This window comes from Squalius cephalus (genome assembly GCF_949319135.1).
Source record: "Squalius cephalus genome assembly, chromosome: 15".
Lineage (NCBI taxonomy): Eukaryota > Metazoa > Chordata > Actinopteri > Cypriniformes > Leuciscidae > Squalius > Squalius cephalus.
In genome coordinates this window covers 4,808,076-4,827,500 of record NC_137136.1, presented here as the reverse complement: position 1 = coordinate 4,827,500, position 19,425 = coordinate 4,808,076, and the positions used below count along the sequence as shown (strand labels likewise).

The window sequence follows — 19,425 nt, the reverse complement described above, 5'->3', positions numbered from 1 at the left end:
CTATCTATCTATCTATCTATCTATCTATCTATATCTGTCTATCTATCTATCTGTCGTTCTATCTATCTATCGTTCTATCTATCGTTCTATCTATCTATCTATCTATCTATCTATCTATCTATCTATCTATCTATCTATCTATCTATCTATCGTTCTATCTATCTATCTATCTATCTATCTATCTATCGTTCTATCTATCTATCGTTCTATCGTTCTATCTATCTATCTATCTATCTATCTATCTATCTATCTATCGTTCTATCTATCTATCGTTCTATCTCTCTATCGTTCTATCTCTCTATCGTTCTATCTATCTATCTATCTATCTATCTATCTATCTATCTATCTATCTATCTATCTATCGTTCTATCTATCTATCGTTCTATCTATCTATCATTCTATCTATCTATCATTCTATCTATCTATCTAGCTATCTATCTAGCTATCTATATAGCTATCGTTCTATCTATCTATCGTTCTATCTATCTATCGTTCTATCTATCGTTCTATCTATTGTTATATCTATCGTTCTGTCTATCGTTCTATTGTTCTATCTATCGTTCTATCTATCGTTCTATGCAGATTTCAATCAGAATTGATTGTGTTGTTCTATCTATCTATCTATCTATCTATCTATCTATCTATCTATCTATCTATCTATCTCTATCTATCTATCTATCTATCGTTCTATCTATCTATCGTTCTATCTATCTATCGTTCTATCTATCGTTCTATCTATCTATCTATCTATCTATCTATCTATCGTTTTATCTATTGTTCTGTCTATCGTTCTGTTGTTCTATCTATTCTATCTATCGTTCTATGCAGATTTCAATCAGAATTGATTGTGTTGTTCAATCTGTCTGTTGTTCTGTCTGTCGTTCTATCATTCTATTAATCGTTCGTCTTTTTTTCTATTGTTCTATGCAGATTTCATTCAGAATTTAGCAGAATTGAGTCGTTCTGTCTGTCATTTTACCTGTTCTATCTTTCGTTCAATCTGTCCATTGTTCTGTCATTCTATTGTTCTGTCTATCATTCTACATATCTGTCATTCTATCTACAGTAACTGTCTATCTGTTTTTCTATCTATTGTTCTTTCGTTCAATGCAGATTTCAATCAGAATTGAGCAGAATTCTGTCGTTCCATCTGTCATTCTGTCTATCATTCTCTCTGTCGTTCTGTCATTCTATCATTCTATCTGTCATTCTATTGTTCTATGCAAATTTCAATCAGAATTGTTTAGAGCAATGCAGAGAAAGATTATAATAGTGTTGTGGGCTAGAAAAACATGTACAGTTTTTATAATCCACAGAAATTAAGATGAACAATATTTCAGCCATTAAATATAGAGGGAGACCATAAGATTTCATAATCAGCATCTAAATGATAGTGTAAATTCATCCTCAATGAATACAGATGGAGCGAAATCAAAATAATCATGTTCAAGGAAGACACATTATCTGCATGAATGTGTTGCTGGTGTTGTTGAGAAACACGTCCTGGTGGAATTAATGCTGGAGTGAGTCCTGATCCTAACATCCATTAAACGGCCGGCAACAGCGAGGAAGTCTGCCAATTTTGTCATTAATACCGTGCAACCTTTTGCCTTCTTTTTTTTTCTGTCCTTTCCCATCCAATTTCTATAAAACTTGTGTAGCATTCACGTTAATCACTAGAGTTCACAGTCATGACCCGCACTGGACGCAAAACACTCGCAGTGACATTGCTCATTGATTTTTTTTAATCAGGATATACTTGAATTATATAATTCTGACAGTGTCTGTCAGAAAAATGCTGGAGTTGTCATTCATGTTTTATAAATCTATAGCTGTATTTTACAAACTAATGAGCTGCATTGTTGACAACATATCTCTTCACATGAGCAGAAACTCATAAAAATATGAGAATGTTGCACTCAGATATTGATTGATAAATATTGAGAAAATTGTCAATTTTAACTTTTTTAATTACATTTTTCTGCATTATCCATATACTTGTAAAAAATAAAGGTTCTAAAAGGAACGTTTTGCAGCAGAAGAACCTTTAAAGAACATTTTTCTTTTCACTCTGAAGATCCATTCAAACTTTTCCCACTATAAAGAACCTTTTGTGGAATGGAAGGATTCCATTGGTGTTAAAGTTTGGAATCATTGATGCCGACAAAGGACCTTTATTTTTAAGAATGTACTTTTTAAAGGGATAGTTCACCCAAACCTGTTTGAGTTTCTTTCTTCTGTTGAACACAAAAGAAGATGTTTTGAAGAATGTTGGTTACCAAGCAGTTGATGGACCCCATAGACTTCCATAGTATTGGAAGTCTATGGGGTCCATTAACTGTCCCTTTAAGTCTTTTCTCTCGCTTCCTGCTGTTTTGAAATGCAGCTCACTTGCGTCTCTATCTGTTGGCCGTTCATGCATACTGATAGATGTGATGGTGTGTGACAGCTGAGGAGAACACAGGTGTTTCAGCCTTCTGTTCATTTTTATTCGTCATAGCCGAGATTATAGCTTTCATTCAGAAGCGGTTTGGATGAGCAGACTTTCGTAAGAGTAGACTTCAGTAAGAGTTCACTAAGTCATGTTGTGTTCAGTAATGATCATTTCATTTTTTTGTGTCTAAATATCTTGTCAATCCAGTCAATAATGAGTCAACAAGGACATGTCATTCGTTGTTGTACAGTAGGTATTGTGCACAGTAAGCGAACCCGCATAACTAGTATGAGTAGTGACCATAAACCCTCTAGTTACAGATACCAACTCAGTCTTTTCCTTTAAACTAACTCTGGTGTAATTCTCTGATGTCGTTGAGATATTCATTCATCATTCACTGATTCTGAGATTATGGACTGGAAAGCCTTCGGATTCTTTTTTTCTCGCTGAATATTGTCAAAAAGCTTAAAAACACAGAGATATAATGTTTTCGCTATACATCGTCCGGCCCTAAACTTCTATGCTAGCGAACTAGAACATTGTCAGTATCAGACTTCCTATCTACATGGCTTGTTTGGTTTGGATTTCCTCTTTACTGTAATCAGGGAGTGTTTTCCCAATGGATTCTTAAATATGAAGGATTTCTCAGCTTTAGATGTTTTAGCCCTTTTGCTGGAGTCAATGTCATCTATTTTGCAGTCCCGCTCCTGACAGCCGCCCTGAATAACGCCATCGGCGACCTCTGCCATGACGAACCGCACACATTCGCGATACATTACATTACAGCTCAGCATGTTCATTTAAATCATACAACTCCATTCGTTTCAGGACTGTAAATGATTTACAGATCAGAGCCCAGTCATTTATTCTGTCTAAACAGGAAGCATGTTGCGCATTAATGATCTGCAGTGGCCCTCAAAGGAGTTCAGATTTATTTATTTATAACAATAAATAACATAAATTAAATACCATCAAATAAAAATCTTATTTAGTTGTTTGTTTGGTCTTATTTGATCTTATTTATTTATTTAATCTTATTTTTAATCTTATTTCATTCTATTTATGTAATTTTATTTATTCTTATTTTATCTATTTATTAATCATATTTGTTATTTATTTATGTAATCTTATTTGTTCTTTTTTATTTAATCTTATTTTATCGTATTTATTTAATCTTATTTATTTATTTGATCTTTCTTTTTTATTTATTTATGTTTATTTTAATCTTATTTATTTGATCTTATTTTATACATGTAATCTTATTCATTCTTATTTTATCTGGTTTAATTCTATTTATTGTATCGTATTTACTTATTTTATCTTTTTTATTTATTTAATCTTATTTATACTTTTTATTTCATCTTATTTTATCAGAATTATTTCATCTTATTTATTTCATCTTATCTTATTTAATCCTATTTTATTACCATATCATTTATTTTTTTCATGTAATCTTAATTTTATCTTGATTTATCCTGTTTAATCCTTTATCTTATATTTATTATATTTTATTTTCTGATTGTGAAGCGTGTTTGTGCATCTTATACGGTACTCAGGGGCTTTTATTCTGTGCCATACGACGTGCTCGTGACCTCTTTATGAATCATGAATGCTGTGTCCCACCCGTTCTGCAGTGAAATAACCCATCAGATGTTTCCACACATGAAAGCCAGTCCTCGCGCGAGAAGGTCGGCGTCAGATGCGTGAGTTTGTTTCAAAGCGCTCCTTCCAGATGAAGCTTTGATGGAGAGATTGAGTCAGATATTGATGTCGGAGCACTACTTAGACTATTAAACACAATCTCCAAGCGCATTAGTGTCTGCAGCTTTAGTTACGGGAGCTGTAGGTGTTCATGTGGAGATGTGAAGCTAACAGTGAAAAACAACACAGTGTCTTTGTGTTTTTTAGCAGTGTATAACAAATAACCACTGAGCATTGATGTCCAGCTTGCGGTTTCCATTAAGTGCTCTGAAATCCCACATTCAGACAGTCACGCGTGTTGAAGATGCTGCAGTAAATCAGTCCGTGTTGGTTGTACATTGGAAGGTAAATGTTATGTCTGTCTAGGGACGCTGCTAATCGCTCTCCTCTGCTCACTATCGTCTAAAATAAAAGCACTTTATTAGTGTTGTTTGATATGGATAAATCACAGACTGTTAATTTCATGTGTGTGAATCTGTCAATAGACGCAGAAAAATGTATTCTGTGCAGAATAGAGGCTGTGTTTATGTGAGGTTCATAGTTTAAGGTTGCATTTTTCTTTCGTTTAGTTGTCCATGAGACCTTTAGGAAACTGAATGTGCTCAGACAATGTTACTTTAATGATGTAATATCTACTGGCACCCTTAGTTACGCAGTCCTAGAACTGGGCCTGTTAGTAACTAGATTTTGTACATTTTGTAAAGAAAAGTGCTTGCTTTTGCAAACTTGCTTCTGTGATGCGATGGTGTTGGTATAGGTGGTTGCTAAGGTGTTACTAGGTGAATGCTTTCTGTCTGAAGTCAGGAAAGTCCTGCACCCTCGTGTCTCTGTGATCTTCTGGTCTGTAGATCTGGCTTGTGTTCCTCCTTCACTGGAAGTCTGTGGGTGTTATTGTTAAGCAGGTGATTTATGAATTTATTTGATTTGTTTGTGATTTTATTTATTTTTCTAATTAAATTATTTAAACCATTGTATATATTTATTTTTCTTATTTATTTTACAATGAATTAATTAATTGTTTTTTCTTATTTGTATATTTATGTAGGCCTATATAATTTTGATGTTTTTTCTTATTTATTTTTCTTATTTGTTTATTTATTAACTTATCTGCTTGTTGATCTATTTGCTTCTTTGTTATTTTTCTTTTTATTTATTGTTTATTTATGTTTGATATATTTATTTTTCTAATTCTTTTTTTATTTTTAAAATGCTATTTATTTATTTTTCTAATTTATTTATTTTCTGATTTATTTGTTAATTTTCAAACTTATTTATTTGCATATATATATATATATATATATATATATATATATATAGTAATATATATATATATATATATACAGTACAGGCCAAAAGTTTGGACACATTACTATTTTTAATGTTTTTGAAAGAAGTTTCTTCTGCTCATCAAGCCTGCATTTATTTGATCAAAAATACAGAAAAAAAACGTAATATTGTGATATATTATTACAATTTAAAATAATTGGTTTTCAATTTATTATACTTTATATTATCATTTATTTTGGTGATGCAAAGCTGAATTTTCAGGATCATTACTCCAGTCTTCAGTGTCACATGTGACATCCAGTCAATCACATGATCCTTTAGAAATCATTCTAATGTTCTGATTTATTATGAGTGTTGGAAACAGTTCTGCTGCCTAATATATTTGATGAATAAAAGGTTAAAAAGAACTGCATTTATTCAAAATATTTTTTTTTTTATATCTTCTTTATTATCACTTTTTATCAATTTAACACATCCTTGCTGAATAAAATTATTGATTTATTTAAAAAAAATAAAGAAAAAAATTACTGACCCCAAATTACTGACCAGTAGTGTATATTGTTGTTATAAAAGATTTCTATCTTGAAAACATTTGCTTCTTTTTTTTTCTTTTCTTTTTTCTTTTTCTTTTTTTTATTCATCAAAGTATCCTAAAAAAGTATCACAGGTTATGAAAAAATATTAAGCAGCAGAACTGTTTCCAACTTTGATAATGAATCAGACTGGAGTAATGATCCTGAAAATTCAGCTTTGCATCACCGAAATAAATGATAATTTAAAGTATAATAAATTGAAAACCAATTATTTTAAATTGTAATAATATATCACAATATTACATTTTTTCTGTATTTTTGATCAAATAAATGCAGGCTTGATGAGCAGAAGAAACTTCTTTCAAAAACATTAAAAATAGTAATGTGTCCAAACTTTTGGCCTGTATATATTAGTATATATATAATATATTATATATAATTATATATATATTAGTAATATATATAATTATATTAGTAATATATATATATATATATATATAATTTTTTTTTTTTTTTTTTTTTTTTTTTTTATATATATATTTTTATTTTTTTTATTTTTTTTTATTTACATTAGATTTTATTTTTCTAATTGATTTTAAATTTTACTTATTTTCTAATTTATTTATTTTCTGATTTATTTGTTAAGTTTTCTAATGTATTTATTTGTCAAGAATAGTGGGAAGGGACACTTGACTTAAACCATCACAAAAGACATAAACAGTCTCTGATGCTCACGAAAGACACATATTATGAATTTCTATCTCTGTAAATTCAGTTTTAGCCTTGTAGAGTCTCTGTAAATGTCTATTATGTCAAACCACTTCTTCTGGAATGGATGGTAATAAATAAATGTCCAGTTTATGTCAAACACCTTTGAGGAAACAGAAAGTTGTTCCTTACAATAGAGCTGAACCCATGTTCTGTTTTTATGAACGTTGCGCTGGGAATTATACTTGAAATGAGAAAACAGCTGCAGTTTTACATGACAAGTGTCATGATGTTAAGGATCTTGACGTGCGTTTGTAAGCGCACAAACAACCAGCAGTGATTGAGATTCAATTAGAGCTCATTGTGGCTGAAACACGTCTAGAACAATAAACCCGCTCGCGGCAGCTGCTCGCACAACGTTTACATCTTACTCCTGATTGACAGCGGAGTCTGTCTGAGCAGAATAAAGAGACGTACAGACGACTGGTGCTTTGAGCTCAGAGACGGTTCAGGTCTGTCTCACACCACTGCGAAGCCTCTGCTTCTGCTCACTTTTAAAAAGGTCACTTACATCTTCATGTTTCAAATGCTGGCCTGTCAGGAAGAGAAAAAGGCCTTTTAGCTCGACCGGCTCTGCATGGCATTTCACTTCAGTTTCTGTTTAACAGTTAATCAGCTTCATCTGAAGAGGAGTCCGCTTTTATTTGCCACATAATTCGAACTCTTTATTCCAGACAATATTGTTTTATTGTATTTATAACTTGATGCATTGAAAAACATCCTGAATACCTTGGCTAAACCAAACCAAGGTATCTATCTATCTATCTATCTATCTATCTATCTATCTATCTATCTATCGTTCTTTATCTATACATCTATCGTTCTGTATCTATCTATCTATCTATCTATCTATGTATCTATCTATCTATTGTTCTTTATCTATATATCTTTCGTTCTGTATCTATCTATCTATCTATCTATCTATCTATCTATCTATCTATCTATATATCTATCTCGTTCTGTCTATCTGTCTGATAGATCATCTATCATTCTATTTCTATCTGTTCTATCTAACTGTGTGTCGTTCAATATATCAGTCTATCGTTCCATCCATTTATCCATTGTTGTCTCTGTCATCCATCCATCCATCCATCCATCCATCCATCCATCCATCCATCCATCCATCCATCCATCCATCCATCCATCCATCCATCCATCCATCCATCCATCCATCCATCCATCCATCCATCCATCCATCCATCCATCCATCCATCCATCCATCCATCCATCCATCCATCCATCCATCCATCCATCCATCCATCCATCCATCCATCCATCCATCCATCCATCCATCCATCCATCCATCCATCCATCCATCCATCCGACTAAATTCTCTTTTTTACCAGTTTATTTCTGCCTAGATTACATAGAAAGGTCCTTAGCAACACAACTCACTCCGGTTACTGTTAGTGTTGTGTCGGGTAATAAAGAAACATCGATGAATTGTCATGTTTGACATGTTCAGGCTCTCGAACCAACCAGAGAAGCTGAAGGCGGTTCAGTGAAACCCGGCCCATGTAAGCGAACCAGTGACTCAGCCTGGACACTGAAGATGTAGGTCATTAGAGGCGGTTCACTGGGATGTTTTCCTTCTGAAAGGCCCGTAAATGTTTAATCTGAGGGGCCGCGCTTACATGACATGCTCGTCTGGGCCTTTTGTGCTGCTGACAGTCCGAGCGGCGATGGAGTGGCCGGTAGGTACGCACTGTTTAGATCAATGCTCGTGTGTGTGTGTGTGTGTGTGTGTGATGGAGATGTACCGTAGACTGTAATATAGTAGCTGAGAGCGCTGGATCGATGTCTGAACTCACAGAGGTAGAGATGAAAGTCCGACCCTTGCAGGGTGTGCAAACTGCATGAAACAACTTTGAAGAAAAGCAACAGGAGACTGGCTTGTAGATTTGTATGAACACGGACATTCACTTTTGTCGAAGTCTTTACCGGCTTGCATTCGTCTTCACTGCAAACGATATTTTCTTGTTCTTATTTGAAGTATTGTTATCATGTACAGGTAAAAAATGTGTTTTATTCCATGCACTGGTCAATTTTAAGATTTGGTCTATTTTGCTACAGACTAGTGGAAAGAAAACATCTAAACTGCATATTATAGTGTTTATTTTATTGCACTTTGCGTCTGTAGATTTCAATGACAATACGTAGTCTATCTTTAAAGGCTGTGAGTGTTTTCTCCTGCTCTGAGTCAGAAATCTCCACTTCAGCAGCTTTACACACACTAAACTGTGCAGTTATTCATATCTATATTCTGAAGGTTTGTTCATACATCATTCGCCTGATTTACATACAATTTTATTCCTAAAAATATGATGAAAATGTATTTGTTTTCTGGCTGTTGACAGTATTTTCTGATTTATGAAGTGATAAAAAGAGAGATCCAAAATGTTCAACTCTCAAGATGTTGAACAAAATCAAACAATAATTTTGAATCTGGCATTATTCAATGTTTATTCTTTTCTGTTCTGGAAATAAATACAATATATATATATATTATATATTTTTTTTTTTTTTTTGATTGATTGTTGTTGGTTTTGTTGTCTTCTTTTTTTTTTTTCTTTTTTTTTTTGCATAGAACATAGAACTAAATTTGGTTAGGTTTATGTTAGGTTGTGATTGGTCTACTCTGCTCTGATTGGTCAGATGGCCCAGTCTGTTGTGATTGGTCTACTCTGCTGTGATTGGTCAGTTGACCCAGTCTACTGTGATTGGTCTACTCTGCTCTGATTGGTCAGATGGCCCAGTCTGTTGTGATTGGTCTACTCTGCTCTGATTGGTCAGATGGCCCAGTCTGTTGTGATTGGTCTACTCTGCTCTGATTGGTCAGATGACCCAGTCTGTTGTGATTTGGTCTACCGCTTACAGCGCTTGTCAGAAACCGAATGCCTTTTTCCATATCTGAATTTCAGCTCTGGAGGCTTCCTCAGCACTTGATACACAGTGATACACAATTCCAGCGTGAGTCCTCATCCTTTAGAAGTGCATGCAAAGTGGATTTGCAGGGCTGAAAACAGCGTCTTCTTGACATGTTGACAGCACAAACCAGACTCTTCCAAGTCTCAACAACAACTACAGTGTTTGAGGGTCAAAGAATACGTTCACAGGCAGCCAATGAGGACCATAGACTGGCATTATGCACATTTGTTACATTGTTTCGTTGGTGTGTAACAGGAAGTGAGATGGAATTGCTGACGACCTGTTTCTGGCAGTTCAGAATCGATTCTTTATTTTAGGAGACAATAGCTATCGTTTCTTACAGTTTTGCATTTCAAGTAAATGCATCCTGTTTTAAGCATATTTCTCCTGAAAAATGATGTTTTTTTTTCAGTGTTTAAGTGCTGATGTCTAAGATGTTCTTCTCCGCTTCTTCTCAGATATGTGTCACCAAGATGTCCACTCGCAGCTGCCAGGGATCCGACTCAGTCATCAAACCCCTGGACACCATTCCTGAAGACAAGAAGGTGCGAGTGCAGCGGACGCAGAGCGGCTTCGATGCCTTCGAGAAACCGGCGAGTCAGGTGAAGCGAGTCCACTCAGAGAACAATGCCTGCATCACCTCCAAAAGCTCCTCCTCTGGGAAAGAGTCTCCAAAACTACGCCGTCACTCCAGTCCTAGTTCTGTGAGTGTCTGAGTGTTTCCTTCCATAATTTATGTCTTATTTGTGCTTATTAAAGTTTATGACGGAATGAGCAAATTCATGCCTAATTTGACATTGCTAACAGATCATGATTGTCCTTGATAAGCCTCATTTATAAACCTTTATGTGAGGTTTGAAATGTGTTTTGATTGTAGATATTTTTATCACATACAACAGGGATTACCAATTGTTTTTTCCAGCCAAGCCCATTTGAGCTAAAAATTTCTACTTGAAGTCTCCCAGAGGGTTAAATTTAATATTCATGTTCACAGTTAATGGGCAGTCAATGGTCACATGCAGGTATACAAATCAAATATTTCATAATTTTTACGTTTATTTTTTATTTGTTTTTTTATTATTTATTTATTTATATTTTAATTTTTAATTGATTTCATTCATTTTTGGCAAGTGTTTTATTTAATTTTTTTATTTTAAAATTATTTTAATTTTACGTTATAATTTTATTTGTTTTTAGTGAGGGTTTTATTTAGATTCTTTTTATTTTAAAATTATTTATTTTAATGTTAATTTTTATTGATTTTATTCCTTTTTGGTAAGTGTTGAGTTTTTTTTTTCCTTTTTTTAAATTATTTTAATTTTACATTATGATTTTATTTATTTTTAGTAAGGGTTTTATTTAGATTTTTAATTTTAAAAGTATTTATTTTAATGATTTTATTCATTTCTGGTAAGTATTTTATCTTGATTTTTTTATTATTATTTATTTTAATTTAATATTATGATTTTAATCATTTTTAGTAAGGGTTTTATTTAGATTTTTTTATTTTACAATTATTTTATTTTATTAATTAATTATGTTTTTATTTAAAAATATTTTAATATTACATTATTAATTTATTTTATTCTATTTTATTAACTCACAAACCCCACTTTGTTAAACCCTGACATACAGCATTTTGTATAATTATTAAATTTATTGCAATTTAATTTAGAAAAGACGAGTTACTTTTTATAGTATATAATTCCCTAAGCGAGACACGATTGACCTGAGAGGGAAAACTAAAGGTTGTTGGAGGGTTTGAAGAATGCAGCTAGCGAGCACATTTGCTTGCTGATTCACACCAATGAAAAATGGATGAGCGTAAGCCTGACAGAAGGAGTGGAGAGAGTGAGTGTGACCTCTTTCCCATAACACCCTTCTCATTATTCTGCCACAGACCTTCTTATTTAGAAAATCCACTAAAACCTGTTCTCCACGGGGTCCCTGCACTCCGAACACCTTAATCACAATAATAAAGATCCGCTAAGGTAATACCAGCGCTCTAAAGCGAGGCTGATGGATTGGAGAGCGGATGTGTTCACTGAAAGCGGCCGTATGGTGGCCGCTGGTCTCTAAGAGACAGCTGGTGTCTGGTGTTGATAAAAGGCTGCAGGGTTTGCGGTTACAGGCGCATCTGAGCAAGCGGTTATCCGGGAACAGTCCGGTAATCTTTCACACCAATCGCAATAAGTGACTCGCTGCTGCAGATCAGTGTCAGGCTGCAAACCTGATTACTGAAGAAACGCTGCATTTCAGGAGAATTAGTGCCGTGTGCATTTGCTCTTCAAGACTTTAGAGTTGCATTCTCGTTAATGCAAGTAAAATATTACTGTGTTGGTTTGGAAAAGACATGTTTTTTTGAGTTGCATTTGCTTTAATGAATGTAAAATATTACTGTATTGGTTTGGAAAAGACATTTTTTTTTTTTTAGTTGCATTCTCTTTAATGTTAGTAAAATATTACTGTTTTTGCTTGGAAAAGATTTTTTTTGTTGGGGTGAGGTTGAAATGTCAGCTTTCTTTAGATGCATCATAAGATGAATCTTACAAATGTGTCCAAGTCACATGTTTTAGACACAATACTCCTAAAGGTTTGTGTGTGTATAGAAACTATGCATGTAAAACTGTGCGTATCAAGTGTGCATGTTTTTATACACTTTTGCACAGAAATATGAAGCAGCACAACTGTTTTCAACATTGATAATAATGAGAAATGCATGCAAATCAGCATATTAGAATGATTTCTGAAGGATTATGTGACACCAAAAACTGGAGTAATTTCAAAGTTTGTATTGCATTTTTGTTCAAATAAATGCAGCCTTTTTGAGCAAGGGGGGGGGAGGGGTTAGAATACATTTTAGTAAGAAAGTTACTGATGAATCATGATATGTTTGCAGATTGCACACACTAATAATTTGTGGAGTTTTTACCTTGAGCTTCACTCTAGTAAATGTAACCACAGTTCACCTGTGTTCTTTCAGTCACTGCCAAAGTGCTCACAGTAAAATCCCGCAGACCACATTTCCCGTTTAACAGGAAACTATTAATCACGTCCAGTTGAAACAGCACTGGGTCATTAATACGGGGACAGACGTGTCTTTCCGGAAATCCCTGCTGTATAAATCCTGGATCTGACCCAGAATACCTGACCATACGCTGGCTGAACTCACATCTGCTGCGGTCGCTGGCCTCCTGGTCTGATAAAATATCACAGAATATCCTCTATTAAAGTCACCATGAAATCAGAATTTTTTTTGGAATATTGCAGGATTTATTATAAATGATTTATCCGTGAACATCAAAATAACTTCCCCTCCCTCTTACAGTGACATCTCTTCTCTTCTCTGATGATGTGTTCACTGGCGCGAGGGCGGGGCAACCTGTCAATCACATGACGATCCACCAATAGCAATCCACAACCATTCAATCAATTCCCAATGAACAAAATCAAGTCCGCCCTACATTTTTTATTGTTCGAGACGCCGTTTAACTTGGATATACGTCACAATAGGGGAAGAAAAGATGATCGCAACTTCCGTTTCATGCCGACTTTAACTGCGTCTATCTCTGTTACAGCCCACAAGCCCAAAGTTCGGGAAGGCAGATTCGTATGAGAAACTGGAAAAGCTCGGAGAGGGATCCTACGCAACCGTATACAAAGGGAAGAGCAAGTGAGTTCTGTGCAACCATGCACTTCATTTCCATACAGACACACTGTTTAGTAATAAAACTGTAAGCAAAGACGGCAGCAGATAATTATAATATGAATGAAATAATTTTTCATATTGCTGTAATAAAATCCCGGAGCCGGAGAGAGCTTCTCTTCCAGAGCATGAAATGGCACATGTTGTATGAAATCCTTTCAGACAGAGAGCGTGTAACGCTTGTTTTTTCCTTGATGATTACTTTTATAAATTAAACTCTGGAAAATAAAATTTCAGCCAGCGTGAAATGAATTGTGCATTATTGGCAGTGTTTTTCATAGTAATGATGCTATTTGTGTGCAAGTTCTTTTGATTGGTGGAGTTCATTTATTTCACATCTTGACCTCTGTGTTTAGTTTCACTCCACTGCCTCTAAATTGCATTTCATTGACTTAACAGTAAATCAGTAAATTGTGTTCCTGGTCTTAATTTGTGTTCCATTTTATTTCATCATCATCAATCTCTCTTATTAAACAACATTCTGTCATATACAGTAGAGACATTTACACCATCCAGTCAATTCACACTAGATAAAATAATTTCCCATATAGGGCCCAATGTAATAGGTTTTATTTTTTACAACATTCTATTTTGCGTTTTAATACAGTATTTCTGGGTTAAATTGCAACCATCAAAAAGCATGCTTACCAAATTAATTCATAAAACTGTAACAGTTTAATAATTCATTAAAATTTTAACAATAATAGAGCCCTATGAAAATGGTTTAATTTTTTCCCCTTAAATTCCATTTTATTTTTCCAAAGTTCTGTGATGTCCGTTAAAATGTTTCTGGGTTCTGTGTTTTATGATGTAATACAACTTTATTAGTAATCAAATATTTTTTTTGTATTTTTGTTGTTGAGTAAATTAAATATATATTATATTATATTATATATATTATTGTATATTTCTGTTTTTTTACCCTGAATATACTGTTTTACTGTATATTGCTTTATTAATTATATATATATATATATATATATATATATATATATATCCATCCATCCATCCAAATCAATCAATTAATTAATTAATTAATTAATTTATACCTTAAAATGCAATGTAATTCGCTTTGGATAAAATATATATTTTTTATCAATTCACACATTTCCTGGGAATCAAACCTATGATGTGCTGTTTGAACTATAGGAACAAATATACGATACATTCTTTTTTATGGATCAGTCCTGTAATACAGATGAATATGAAGTGTAAAACATGTGGTGTGTTTGCAGGGTGAATGGGAAGCTGGTTGCGTTGAAAGTGATTCGTCTGCAGGAGGAAGAGGGAACGCCTTTCACAGCGATCAGAGAGGGTGAGTGAACCAGGACACGACTGTCTCTCCATCACTCTGTCTTCCCTTCTCTCTTTCTCTTCATAATGCATGGAGCTCATTTGAGCCGCTACTAAAGACAGTATCACTTTTAGGGCTGAGTTAAAAATATTGATTTCTCATGTTGATGAACCGTCCGGTATCAATTCTTAAATCCCCAGAGTTGATCTTTTAATCTGTTTTCAGTTGATGCATGAACAAAACTTATTTGCTCTAAACTCCTGCCATCCAATAATCACAATAAGCTTTTTGCTTTGCTACTTTTGATATGAAACAAAGTCTCGGCTTTCAAATTCTGTCAATTTATTTAGAAATTCAAAAAGCAAATGGCGTTTTGGCCATTCAGTGACCATAAACTTGATAGTTAGCTAGAAAAATGATTCTAGAGATGAGCATTTTGATAAATATACATATTCATTATATTTTATTTAACCTGTTCTTCAGTATTTAATGTACTATGTTTGAATAAATCCTTCAGGAAAACAAGTTATGACAGCCACTATTTAAATGTTTATATTTAAAAAACAAATTGGAGTAGAAACATAATTATGTCATTAAGAAGAACTTTTTTTTATTTTAAAAACTACCTTATGTGCAATTTAAATGTTCATGTACAAATCAGTTGTTAATTTTAACCCTTAATTTTATAGTAATGTACCGGCTTGACAGGATTCCCTGTATAGTTTATAGCATTAGAGATATTTTTTCTTGAGGAAGAATTGACATGCACTGTACTTGATATATATATATATATATATATATATATATATATATATATATATATATATATATATATATATATATATATATATATATATATATATATATATATATATATATATCCGAATTGAATCGAATCGAAAACTTGTGAATCGAAATCGCATCGGATCATAAAATTTGTGCCAATACCCAACCCTAATAAATTTAAAGGGGTGGTATAATGCCCTTTTCACAAGATGTAAAATATGTCTTTGATGTCCCCAGAGTGTGTGTGTGAAGTTTTAGCTCAAAATACCCCACAGATATTTTTATATAGCATGTTAAAGTTGTCACTTTTTGAGGGTGAGCAAAAACGAACCGTTTTTGTGTCTGTTCCTTTAAATGCAAATGAGCTGCTGCTCCCGGCACACAGGGGGCAGAGCTTCAACAGCTTGTGTCCTTTTACCTCACACACACATGCACTGAAAATTTCAAACACTTTTAGCCTTTTATGTTCAAACTGAAGAGACTCAAGAAGAGGTGACAACATGTAGACAACATTTCTGAATGGTTAGTTGATGAATTTATGTAGCTTGTGTGTAGTTATCTTCTAGTCATTGATTAGCATATTCTGTCATGATAATCTATAAATCACGTTCCGGGGGTGGGGTTTATGTAAATTTTAGGGTTGGTGATGTCACTAATCCGGGAGGAAGCTCATGTAGTCTCTACCAGCCGTTTGTTGTAGTCCTTAAAAAGCAATTTCTTTAAAAGCAAATATCTCCCTTTGCTTTGAACTTTGAGCGTCGTAACTTTGCAGATGTTGTTTATGCTCAAACAGCAACATTACACACTAACTAAAGTTAGAAAAGTGAAATCATAATCAACCACCCCTTTAAATAATATTTATAAGCGTTTTAATGTGGCCTTCATGTAACAAAAAGAAAAAAATGTTGAATTCTGTCACCTAAAAGTGTCCGCTGTTGCAGAAGCAGGCGTTTTCACTCTCCAGCTGAGTTCTCAGTGAAGCGGAGCAGATTGTGAAGGTGTGAGATTTTCGCTGCTCTCACCTTCACCGTCACATGCATTTTAATTGCGCTGAGAGAGAGATGGTGTGTTTTTGATCTGTGTGATCCGGGGCTGATCATCGCAGAGTTCCTGCGCTCTTCCCCCGGTGTGAGGCTCAAAAAAGGGCTTTGAAAATTGAACTAATTCAGCAATTACTGGAGATGTTTAAGCTGGCAGAACGTGTGTGGAATGACTACGGGATGTGAGAGGAGAAACACAGGCACATTCACGCACTGTTCACAAACCTAGTGAGCTAACTACATAGGCAGCATTTTAAGGACCAGATGTACTTAACAGGGCAAATTAGCGAGAGACTGCAATCCCATAAAAGAGCAGATGGAGTGGAGGTGATCTACTGACAATGTGCAAATTAAGAAGGAGGGAAAGGGAAAGTTCAGCTGCAAAAATAACTGTCAAAACCCTTTTATCGCTATTTTTTTCCCTGCATGTCTTTAGTAAATCCTGACAGTAGTTTTAAATGGCAAAATAGGGTCTGGGCTGAAGCAAGCTGTTAGTCAATCTGCCTCTAAGATGACTGGTATATGAAATATTTCCATGTATTTCTTGTAGTGAATCTCTCATTTCAGTTTGTGATTGAACAACATATTAAATGATTATATTGTTTATCATATTAAACTGTGTTGAACACGTGCGCTTGAGTCACTGCAGATCAAAATCAACCCGAGTTTGAGTGTTTCTGTAGAGCCAGCTATACAATGGACTTTAATAAATCTGCTCTGGTTAAGTTCTGTACCTCGATTATTTACACAATGACATGAAAATGAGAAAATGTAGTAATTAAGAGCTAAAATTAGTCAGCTTTCACATTTTAACCATATTTTTTATTAGGAATCATTTTAACTAAGTAGTGTAATTTGATGAAATCCATTGATGATTTTTGTGCTGTTTATTTTCCATTAGGGAAATTTTCAGGAAATTCCATTTCCTATAGGATTATGTCATTCAGGAACTAGTTAGTTTTTAAAAAAACAGGATGGAAAGTGATATTGACACAATATTGAGTGATATTAATGATTTAATACAACTTTATCATCAAAGCATATATAACCAATTGAATTACTAAAACTAAAACTTTAATAATTTATTAAACATTTAGCAATAATAGTGCCCTTTGAAAATGGTTTTATTCCATTTTATTTTTCCCAATATATGTGTTGTCTTATTAAAATGTTCTGGATTCAGTTTCATTATGATTTAATGCAATTATAATATAATCATCAACACCAACTGTGGTAAAATAATACATTTAAAGGTACATTTAAAGGCATTCAAACTTTTAAAGGTATACTATGTAACTTTAGGCGCGGTTAATAAACAGAACTGCCGGCTTCTTGCAGAAGAACATTGTAGCCGAAGCTTCTTTCCTCTCTTTATCTATATGACGAGTCTCTGTCTAAAATAGTCAGAATATAAACAATTATTATAGGTGTATCTTAGTGATTCAGGATAAGACAAATTGGTAACACTTTATTTTACAGTGTCCTTGTTACATGTTACATGTACTTACCATAGTAATAACAGTAAATGATGCATAATTACATGCAACTAACCCTCAACCAAATCCTAATCCTACCCTAACCCTATAGTAAGTACATGTAGTTAATTAATATTACTCAGTACTTAAATATATAATTGCACTGTAACAATGACACCTTAAAATAAAGTGTAACCGACAAATTCGTGATCTACTCGCTCTGTAATGTTTGAACAAAAAAAAAGGTTACATTGTGTACCTTTAAAATAAAGCCATATACTTGCAGATGTTTATGCTGCTGATTTCCCACAAAAGTGATGTCACTTCCTGTAGGATGATGTCATTCTGGAACTGACTTTTTTGCGAAAGATTAACAGGATTTAAAGCGATATTGATGTCACAATGCCTATAATCAATATAGTTTGAAAAACTATAATCAAACGTAGTTTACTTTATTTATTTAGTCAGTATTTTCACATATGATACACATCATGGGCTTCACAGAAGGAATGACTCGCGTAATGCAGACGTTCCTCGTTTCACTCTCACTGAAACCCAGCGTTACTATCTCACTATCTGAGCTTTTTGTAGTGCCCTTGAAAAATTAATCGCATTTTCCAGTCTCGCAAATCTGTTTACTATTCATCATGAAACACGCTTGAAGTGTTGCTCGCTCCTTCTTTGTAGTAAATTGAAACATTCAGAGTGTTTTGTGCTCAAATGAGATGAGATTTCTGGCTTGTTCTGTGGCGATTGCGCTGTTGTAATTTGAAGGAAATAACACGTCTGATCTGAGAAATATGGAAAACACTCACAAAAATCATCAATTTAAATGAATGCTTTGTTGCTGACTTCTGAGGATTAGTGATTGTTTAATTGCAGTGTTCATACGTAACTGGTTAGCTGAAATAATAGACAGGAAGCTTAGCCTGAGGAGCCCTGAGAGTCGTTTCCCGTCCCCAGAGTGCCGGCTCTCTCCATTTCTCACAGATTTCCGCTCATCTCCGCCCTACTGGTAGTCTACAGCATGTAAATGATCTGCAGCGGGATTCAGGAGCAGGTACTACTGAGATCTGGGAACGTTGTCATTTGTAGATGGCAACTGCATTTATGTGCAAATATGTGGAATTATAGTCATTCTGTCCTAATCAGCATTTTTATTTTCTGTGAATCTTTAAAGACACACACACACACACACACACACATTCTTGTACATCTGTTTTTATGAGGACATTCATTGACACAATGCAGTCTCTAGCCGCTTACCCTATCCTTACCCATCACAACTAAGTGCCTAACCCGAACCCTGACCCCAAACCGACCCTTAACCTCATTATAACCTTATCCCTAAAACCAAGTCTTGACCCTCAAACAGGCCTTTAAAGGGCTCTCAGAAAGTGAGGACCGGCCAAAATGTCCTCACTTTACTCTCTTTGTCCTCACTCCAATGGTCTAAAACTCAAACTGGTCCTC

The 19,425-nt window shown here is 34.1% G+C and overlaps 1 protein-coding gene across 4 annotated transcripts in view; it reads left to right on the top strand.

Annotated features, from left to right (window-relative positions):
* cdk14 (cyclin dependent kinase 14) overlaps positions 1-19,425 on the top strand; it is a 145,654-nt gene that overhangs the window by 38,751 nt on the left and 87,478 nt on the right. For 3 of the 4 annotated variants that reach the window (XM_079895132.1, XM_079895130.1, XM_079895133.1), the window contains 3 exons: positions 10,110-10,355; positions 13,230-13,324; positions 14,593-14,672. In XM_079895132.1, the coding sequence (XP_079751258.1) occupies positions 10,110-10,355; positions 13,230-13,324; positions 14,593-14,672 (421 nt within the window). Of the gene's footprint in view, positions 1-4,368; positions 4,481-10,109; positions 10,356-13,229; positions 13,325-14,592; positions 14,673-19,425 lie in introns of those variants that run through there. The other variant, XM_079895131.1, reaches the window with a different exon arrangement.